The sequence below is a fragment of the Anguilla rostrata genome, chromosome 3, assembly GCF_018555375.3.
Source record: "Anguilla rostrata isolate EN2019 chromosome 3, ASM1855537v3, whole genome shotgun sequence".
NCBI classification, from domain to species: domain Eukaryota; kingdom Metazoa; phylum Chordata; class Actinopteri; order Anguilliformes; family Anguillidae; genus Anguilla; species Anguilla rostrata.
In genome coordinates, this window is record NC_057935.1 from 32,836,378 (window position 1) to 32,846,295 (window position 9,918).

Below are 9,918 nucleotides of genomic sequence, written 5' to 3' on the forward strand. Positions count from 1 at the left end.
TAGAGCCACAGCCGTTTCCACAGTCAAATCGAGTCATGTTGAAATTTTATAAATCACTACTTTGATGTGATTTTCTACGTACGCGCCTCACAGTTGATCTAAAATACGTTTTATAAATGAGGCCCCAGATGTAGTAGCCTAGTATGAAAGTTCACGATGTCCTCTATTCTACTGCCCGCTTGTGGAAAATAACACGCAGGCCAGTTTAGAGGGAGCGTCACGTGCATATTGTGCACGACAATAAGCAGCTTATTTTTGTTAATTATAGGCAAATGATATTTGAATATATTTGAACACTAACTAATTACAGAAGATAATATTTGAACTCAATTTCATGGCACTTTTGACAGCCTTAGAGGTGATGGGTTTACTTAATCTTTAAAAAGTCATAAGCCGCGTTTCCACCAAAATTACCCGGAACTTTCAGTCCCAGGAACTACTTTACCAGGAACTAAAAGGTTCCTTCAGCCAATGGTTGTCTGCGTTTCCACCGGGGTCTAAAGTACCGCGAAGATTAGGCAAATTAGCCCACTGACGTTGTCGTCGGTCCATCTGTCATATGATTTCTTCTGTAACCCCATACTACCACCGAAGTAGCCTACATTATTTTCTAATAACCGGGACAGCCCGGAGGGGTTTATTCCACTTATATACAACGGGTTACCAACAATGACTATATATGGTTACTTTTGTATTTATTGATTTTCATATATCCTCTCAAACACATTCATTAACAGCAGAAAACATGCACACGTGGTAAACAATTTGCTGTTTTATTACTTTCTCGTCGTCAATTCCATATAGGCTAATCGCAAAATGACAAGAATAGAACGAAAACTCGGACTTGCGTGAAAATGTAAATTAGTAGTGGTACAGCCACCGTTTGCTTTCCTTCGAAGTTACTGCTAGCCGAGCAGCGAAGTGTGCCCTCCAGATGCGAACCATGCACCATAAATGAGTCCATAGTCTTCCTGGTCTTTTTGTGGAATTGAAAAATGGCAGTAAAATTGAGTAAAATTACGGCAGTCTGAAAAAGCTAAAGGGAAGATTACTAGAATTAACCTGTTATTTTACCCGGATAAAAAGTGCGGAAGGTGATTTCCAGTTTGCTTTTACTGTATCACCAATGTGAATTACGCAGAACTACCGCATACCTCACATAACTGTATCAAACGTTTTGAGTCAATTACAACGGGCTAACAAAGAAAATCCGGAAGAAAATATTCAGCAACCGAATTAATCCGTTTGAATGTTTTGGTAGCCTACGTAATATGCTGTCCCAGCACGAATGCTTAGCATTTTATAAAACGAATACTAAAGCAAGAAAAGAACAGAAGAGCACACGTTATAATTCCAAGACGTTGACAGGCTATAACCAAAAGTAGGCTACTGCGCCGCATAACATACAAGTTTGATTTGAAGTTATTATGAAAATAAATCGGTTTGCGCCTGCATATTTTTAAACATGGCGGGTGAAAATAAACACAAAAAAATGCTGCGAGTACTCGACCAATCAGAAATGTTCAGCGCTGCAAGCTCCACCCAAAAGGTTCCTGTACTTTCGGAAAGTACTACCCCCCGAGCAGGAAATTTTTGGGGGGTAAAATAAAGACCCTAGTTCCTGCGGTGGAAACGCACTGAGTTCCTCAAAAGGTTCCTAGTTCCGGGGTATAGTTCCTGCGGTGGAAACGCGGCTATATACATACTATAAAATAAAAATCAGGCAAAAATGAATATGTTTTAAAGGTACAGTGTGTAGAATTTAGTGGCATCTAGCAGAACAGACTTGGCAGAAATGGAATATAATATTCATAAGTATGTTTTAATTAGTGTATAATCCCATGAAAATAAGAATTGTTGTGCTTTCGTTATCTTAGAATGAGCCCTTTATCCCTTTATCTACATAGGGAGTGGGTCCTCTTCCACGGAGGCCGCCATGTTGCACTGCCATGTTTCTACAGTAGCCCCGAACGGACAAACGGCTCTAGAGAGGGCCTTTCGCGTTTTTTTTCCCCCACGTTTTTAATTTTGGTGGGTGGCGTGAATGCACCAGTTGGAAGACAAAGAAGAAAGAAGAGACTGAGTGGTCATATATTGTCTTGGACAATCCGTTTGTGAAATATACACGCATTTGCGATCCCTGAGTACCGTCCAAAATAGCCGTGCGTTATACCACACATGTTGTTTACGGCGTTGTCGCCCTTTTTATTACAGTCTGGCTTGATTGACAATCCATTTATTCAGTAGATGAGAGTATAAGCTTTCTAATGATGTATAACATGTCTGATTTTGCTTTTGGAATAGTGTTTTATTGGTCAGCGTAATCGAAAGTTTTGTTATCATTGCATTCACTCTGTGGTAGCAATAGAAGAAGCTGCACCTAACGAAATGTTGTCAATGATTTTTCGTAATTCCTTGGAAAATACTATTATTATTGAGGACTTCTGGGCTTAGCTAAGCCATATGTTTGCTGATAGACCTAGCTGACATTGTTTTCTGGTATAAGACAGAAGCGGATAGAAATATATCTTTGATTTACTGTCTCTGTCTATATCTATTGAAAACAGATAAGATTTCATCATTGCTATGTAAGTATTGGTGCTCAAAATATTTCCTTTATATACGTTATTTTTGAAATTTACACTGTAATGTAAGCGTTAGTTAGTAGGCTAGTGTAATAGTTTTTGTGACGCATCATGTCTTTCTATGATTTACCATGCAAAGCAGCTAACGTTAGCAATAAAACGCTTACTTGTAAGCTATGACCTATAGTTTTACAGACTAAATAACTAAATATAATTTATAAATCTATCAAGGAACCTCATCACTTGACACATGGCTACTCAATGCTGTCGTAGATGATGACATAATTTTTGGAACTTACAGGCCACCATAGCTTCTCCTACGTTGTTGAAAAGGGAGGGTTGAGGGGAGGTGGGGAGGGGGGGGGAGGAGGTATTCAGTTGGTTGCAATCTGCAACCTCACCGCTAGATGCCACTAAATCCTTCTCGCCTAGTTGTGTCACACTTTTTGAAAGTGAAAGTTCTCATTGAGATTTGATGAGAATGTGATGCAGTCGTTCTTGAACTGACAGCACGGCGGCTACACACCTTGTCACGCAGTTGCTGTTGAGGTTTTATACCTTAAATTATTTTTTATCGGTGGCGTTGAAGAATGTTAGCTCAGTGTCGCAAAGATTTAGGGCTGGCCCGAATGCCATTTTATGCGCTTCGGACATTCGTTGGTGTTTCCAAACGAAGCTCCGAATGTTCGTTCTCACAAAACACGTTTAATAATTAGGAATACCGCAGACCTATTAGCTTTCATAACCGAAAGCTGCAGTTCATTATAGATCCAGTGGGGGACATTGTATAGCCTAGCCGTGAATGAAGGCCTTCAAGTTTCATATGCCCGTTTATTGAAAGGATCAAATTATACAACAGTTATTTCCAAAATTAAATTTTAATGCACAAAGTCATAAATATATAAAATCAGCAGATCAGTAGCCTAGTAACAGAAAAATGTAACAGGTGCAATCTCAGGGGATACACCTATAATAATAAATTGGCTATATAATAATAATAATAATAATTATTATTATTATTATTATCGTATTATTATTATTATTATTATTATTATTATTATTATTAACAAATTTCTTTGACGCCAATCACCGTAACAATGCCTGTAACAAAGTTAGCTAGCTAGTTTAACTGCCTAGGCTAGCCTACTAGGCTAGCTACAGGATATCTTTTCACTGACAAATTCATTATACACATACTTACAGATTTCAAATGAGCACTCAGATTTGTTGTGCCGCCGTGGTATGCCAGTTGCTTGTTACATATTTGACATTGAGCCTTTTTCTTGTCATCGGTAATTTTGAAGTGTTTCCACACAGCGGATTTCTTCGCAGTTGCCATTGTGCTAATGGACACATGGACTGAAGCGTTTGTAGAGTGAGTGACGCACCTTGCATGCTCTGGCTTATTTTATTTTATTTTATTTAGGTTATCTAACCTATCCTCAAATTACAAACAATACTACTACTACTACTACTAATAATAATAATAATAATAATAAAAACTTAAAAAACGAATTATCCGAATCCTGAATTGAGATTCGAATGCCAATATACTGAATGAATTCCGAACCATTTGAACGTTCGGAGCCAGCCCTACAAAGATTACATTTGACATTATTTTATGAAATCCAGTCAAAGTGAAAGCAAATAACAGTTTTTCTATTGCATTCTTGCAAAGCATTTTGAGGAATGTCAACTTCATTTTTGCCATGTTTGCAAGCACACACCTGCATTACCACTTGAGAGCTGATCAAGCAGCATATCACAATCTCACTAAAAAATGACACCAGACTAGCACTAGGCCTAATACTTTCAAACACAACCTTACAACATCTCAGAATAGGACAATGTAAAATTAAATGGGTACAAAATGTTGGCGCTTAAAAAAATGGGTTTAATCATTAAGAGATTTTCCTAAACGTTTAGCATTTTTGTTAATGTTTACGGATTAAAATTTAGAAGTCACACCCCTAGTGTGCACGTGTACACGCGTGTGTGTGTATATACAGAACTGATAAGAAATCACCTCACCTACCCTTTACTAATAAAACCTGAGAGGGGGGAAAAATGAGGAGAGAGAGAACAGCATGCCAGGGCAGGACCATGCTGTTTATGGGGATTCTAACAAAGATCATCCTTTCAAAATTTCAGGAGGAGGAATGTACTCCTACAGGGGTATTGCATCATAGTTTATTGTAGGCCTTTCGAGCTAGAAAAAGGGCGTGTGAGATCTTGTTGGGGTCTTAGTCAGTGTAATGTTACAGACTGAACAAAACATGAGAAAAATCCACTGTTTTTGAGGTGTCGATTTAGGCAGGTTTACTTGAGGCCTACAGAAGAGACTGGTTTTGTTATTGACCAGCGCTGTTCTCACACTCAGTGGAGGTTACTGGATTAAGGTAGCACATGGAGCCGAGCAGGGCACTAGACCTATAACTGGATAGTTGTGGGTTTAAATTCAAGTGCAAGCCCTTAATCCATCTGATCAGAAGGTCTCAAGATTAACTTTGTAAACAGATAAACTGAAAGAAAAATGCTAACATGAAGTTGCCTATTTACAGAAAATGGTACCAGGGGAACAAAAAAAGTTGATATGACACATTATGAATGTTTATCTGAAACGGGATCTTCATACTTTTTCAATATTAGTGTCACATAAAATGTTGCCAAGATCAACGAATGGACTGTAACAGCAAGTGAGGAGCTCCGACACATAGTTACCAACATGCCTGGACGTGTGGCTATCCTCTGCCCTGGCTGCAATCAATGTCTCTGTGGTGCCGTGCGAGGGTTCACAGTTTTTGTTTTGACTGACTGGGGAGGGGCAAGCACCACTCCTAGGACACCCTGCAGAAGGCCACAGGGCCACGTAAGCCCAGCCACTGGGGGGCCGGCAGATAATACAGGAAGTGCGTGAACTGATGGGCTCTATTTCAGGCTCTGGATAAACACCACATTGTTCCAGAGGTAGTGGAATGCACTGAGCCAATTTGTTTTCACATATTCTGACAAAATATTGATTTGGAGTAAGGGTACCCTCCATCCAAGCTGGGCCAGTGTTGATGTAGTCAGGAGCAGTGGCGCAGAGACATGACATCATGAGCACAGGAATGCCAATGCTACAGCAGGTAATTACTTTGTTGCGCCCTACCCACCACAAAACAAAAATAAAATAAAATAAAAGATAACATACAACCTCATTTATAGCAAACAGTAATCATGAACAAAAGAGGATAGCCTAATCCTGTCTGATGAATAACACACCAGAAATGTGACTAAATGGATATATAGTGGAATGGTATGTGCTACTCAGAATTTTTTTTCTTCATACTTCTAGTAACAGATTTAAGATTATAATCCAGAAACCTGGATAGCAATCAAATGACTTCAAGCCCCCAAGCTGAGACTTTAAATACTGTTCTGAACAAACCCACTGAAATAATGTTTGTTAACTCAAAGGGGTTTAGAGAAAGGCTCTTGGACTGTGTGGGTCATGCTCTTTACACTACAGTACTGCACTGCTTGTATGGGGATGTGGACCTGCCATTGGGTCCAGCTCTGTCAATGCCATCATCACTGAGAAACTCCTCATACATGCCCCCAGCGAAATGTCAACAATAATTCCAAAAATACTCCAGGGTCATTCCCTTCTGCACGACTGAGCAACACACATAAACAGGTTTACACAACTCATTACTTACACAGTAAATATGATGTGAAACACAGACATGACCTTCAAACACCTACTGTATTAAATAATATTTAAATAGCAGTCTGAGGACAACTAAACCAAAGATAGTCAGTGTCTTTTTTAGCTACCCATTATTTGTATTTATGCAAGTCATAACATTAGCGTATGCTTAGGTAATAAAAGACTTTAGCTAAAAGGAGGCAAATACATAGATTACCCAGTCAAGTCTCATACCACAGTGAAAAAAAGTATCTGAACATGTGATTGTTTGCAATAAGCTTTCAGAATGAAACATTTTGATTAAGAGGCACACAATGTCAGAGGGCATCAGTTTTAGCACAGTCCAAAATACTATGGCTTTGAAAGGAATCCACACGAGAGAATCTGCGTTGTTAGCCTGTCTTGTTAGCAGGATGACTATCAAACATGAAAACACTTAAGAGTGTGTGACCTGGCATTTCTTAGTATTCCATGTGATAACTTAACTGAGGTGACAACTGCTTTCAGTGCTGTTCTCTAGGGGGAAATAAACAGTTACAAAATGTAAATGTATACCTGGATTGGTGCGGTGGAGAATCTGATCTTCCTCCGCGGTCCTGGGTCATCCTCATCTGATAGGCCAGGCACCTCCTCATACTCCTCAGAGGAATGGGCCTCCTCGTGATGTTCCTGATCCGTGTCCTTGTCATCCACAAATGCGGCGTTCTCAATGCCATAGACGATGGGAGAAACTACCGCCCGGGGACTTTGTTCCACCTGATCCTCCTGATCACTCTCCTCCTCCCCACCTTCTTCCTCCTCTCTGTAATCCTTGCTCTGCCTCACTGGCTCAACCTTGTCTCTGTGCTCCTCAACTGATCTCAATTCCTTCTCTTCACTGCTACTTCCCTTTTCCTTTTTTTCCAACATTTCTGTGACCTCTGACTCCTCACCTGTTGCCTTCTGAGAGAAGTGGTTTGTGGGAGGCTCTTCCCAACTCTCAACAACAGGGTCAACCACAGGCTCCTTTGGGGCATCTGGCTTGAGCTCCACTAAGGAGTTTGTTATGTCCTCCTTTGTACTGTCCCCTCTTAGCTTCTCTGGGAAATCTCCTCCCAGCTCACTTGAGCTTTCTGTTTTAGGTACCTCTGTAAGGTCTGTGTTTGGTTCCTCAAAAACACTGTCCTCTAGGTTTTTGTCCTCATTTTCCTCACTCTCTGATGACTCATTCTGGACCACCACCAACTCCGCTCGGACCACCCCTACTCCTGCAGTATCCAGTTCGACAGCCCGGTGGGGCAGCAGATCCCCAGTACTGCGCTGCGCCATACCCTCTTCCCTGGCCACGTCCAGGACCTTGGCTTTGCTGGAACCGTACAAGGAGCTGGCATATGCTGAAGCCTGTTTCAGATCCGTTGCAGAAGGATTGGGAGGTTTGGTTGTGGCAGTGCCAGCAGAGGGTTTGCAAAGACCATCGCTAACTCGGGAGGTGGGTTTGTGAAAGTTTTGACCTTGACCAACTGGGGAGATGGCCAACAAGCGCTCAGAGGCACTGGACAGATTCCCACTGTCCACTGCTCCGGGTGTGGTCTTGTTGCTCGTCTCCTCACCATCACTGTCTGCCATGAAGTTCTCCAGCCTTCTGGAGATGGGGCCAGCATTCAGAGAGGACCTAGAGCCCTGACGCTTTTCTTCACTGTTGCCCCTGTCATCCTGCTGGGCTGTTTTGTTAAGTGGAGTAGGGCTGAGATCAGCTCGGACACTAACAACGGCAACCTCTGAAGAACCAGAGCATCGTCTGCCAACCCTCCCCTCGTCAGTCACGCTGCCCAGAGAGACCCGACCTGTTGCTTTAGTGGGGGATAGTTTTTCAGGCTGATCTTTGATGCCCTTCTCAAACAATTTCCTGGTCACAGAGAACTTCTCTGCCAGTGCTGCTTTATCAATCTCCACATCATCTCCCTTAGGCGATCTGTCTGAGCCCTGAGACTCTGGGCTGTTAACACTACCTAAACTAGCTCTATGAGCACTGGCTACACATTGTGGTTTTTGCAGAGTAACAAGCGGTGAATCGCTTTTGATGGCTGTTTTCACCTCTTGGCTCTCCTGTTGCTGGCCATCCATTTGCAAGAAAATGTTTTTGATCTTATTCACCCTGTTGCCGAACGGTCTTCCCCTCGCCTCCTCCCGGGGCTCGCTAGATCCATTTGCATAAGACTTGGGAGCACTGTCGGATTTAGCCCCATCAAAAGAGCATTTAATTGCGTGGAAGTCTGACTTGTAAGCATTTCTATGAGGAGATGAGCTCCTTAGGGTCCTGTCGCTTTTGCTTTCGGTCTTGATCATTTTTCAGAGGTGAAATGGACAATGCAGATAAGACTTCTTACTGGACAGGCGTAAAACAAGTTATATCCATCCAAGTCTTTATTTCTCGGTCCGTTGGCGTTTCATACGCGCCCTCTTTTTCCTACTTGAACTGTGCCATGAGTCCTGCTGAGCTGTTCCCGGCGCCTTTCTTCAGTTCACATAGACTGCGGACATCTACAACAATAGGACATTTCTCGTTAGAACTTTTTAGGGTAAACTAGCCGAATTTCATAACATTCTTCATGTTTCTCTGTATTCGGTAATGACTATTCCAACTGTTTCATCCAGAGCTCAAGTTTCAAATTGCAGCAGAAAAGTATTTCGGTAAACTATAAAAATGTAGTGGATTAAAATGGGAGACGCGGTCTCGTCTGTACTATAGCCTAGTTCGCAACTTTGCCGAAGTGATTTTGAACGTCTGTTAATAAACCGCAACGTTTAACTCGGCCACATTTCCTGAATCGTGCTTAAAAAATCCACACCTAGCCACCAAGCTAACTATTGTCACGAAATGAAGAGCAGTACACTAAGCTTTCGGAGTAGCCTATTAGCAGACAAGTCATGTTTTTAATGAAAAATACCAAATTACTCACAAAACTACAAAACTCATACCGTTTCCACAGTTTGTATATACTTTTGTTACAAATTAGTCCCTCTGAGTCTACACTGAGTAATTCTTTACTGCAGTTCGCGAGCTCAGTAAGTTAACCAGATCACAGTAAGTTAACCAGATCACAAGGTGAAGGTCTATCAAACTTCTTCTATTCTCAAACATTTAATGATTTACCTCTGTTTCCTGCGTTTTCTGTGTCTTATGGAGACGTCTAAGTACTCTTTCGTTCAATTTACATTCCCAAAACTTGTCACTGCTTCACCGCCATCATTCCTCTCTCCAGCGTTTCTTTCCTCCTTCTTTCTCCAAGCACACAGACCTGTCGTCCCGACGCGCGTGCCTGTGACTATCCGGCGCGCCACACCGAGTACACTCCGAGGTCGGGGACGTGCGCATGAACACATTCCAGGACCAGCAGCCCTCCCTCTCTCCTCTCGACTGCATGGCGGCGCCGGCTTTACATACAGGACAGGAATGGCGTGGGAAAGTAATGTAGTTCATAAAGATGCTCCCACCTACCGCACTGCAGTGATATAAGACTCAATCTTAAAGGGTAGGAAGTGTGTGGTCTAAAAATAAAATGGCCTTCCTGGCGTTTTCTTTTGGATAATTATGTGTAACACAGTCCAATTGCAGTATTGTTCATATTACCTACAACCCACTGCATGTGTTAAGATTTACAT

At 41.8% G+C, this 9,918-nt stretch overlaps 1 protein-coding gene across 4 annotated transcripts in view; it reads right to left on the reverse strand.

Moving 5' to 3' along the window:
- The window catches only part of ppp1r9ala (protein phosphatase 1 regulatory subunit 9A-like A), a 62,899-nt gene extending 53,241 nt beyond the window's left edge, over window positions 1-9,658 (reverse strand). For 3 of the 4 annotated variants that reach the window (XM_064327196.1, XM_064327198.1, XM_064327195.1), the window contains exons 1-2: window positions 9,410-9,658; window positions 6,832-8,796 (exon numbers count right to left, since the gene is read on the reverse strand). In XM_064327196.1, coding sequence (XP_064183266.1) covers window positions 6,832-8,601 — 1,770 coding nt within the window. In that variant the 5' untranslated portion in view covers window positions 8,602-8,796; window positions 9,410-9,658. The remainder of the gene's footprint in view (window positions 1-6,831; window positions 8,797-9,409) is intronic. The other variant, XM_064327197.1, reaches the window with a different exon arrangement.
- Window positions 9,659-9,918: the final 260 nt, after the last annotated feature.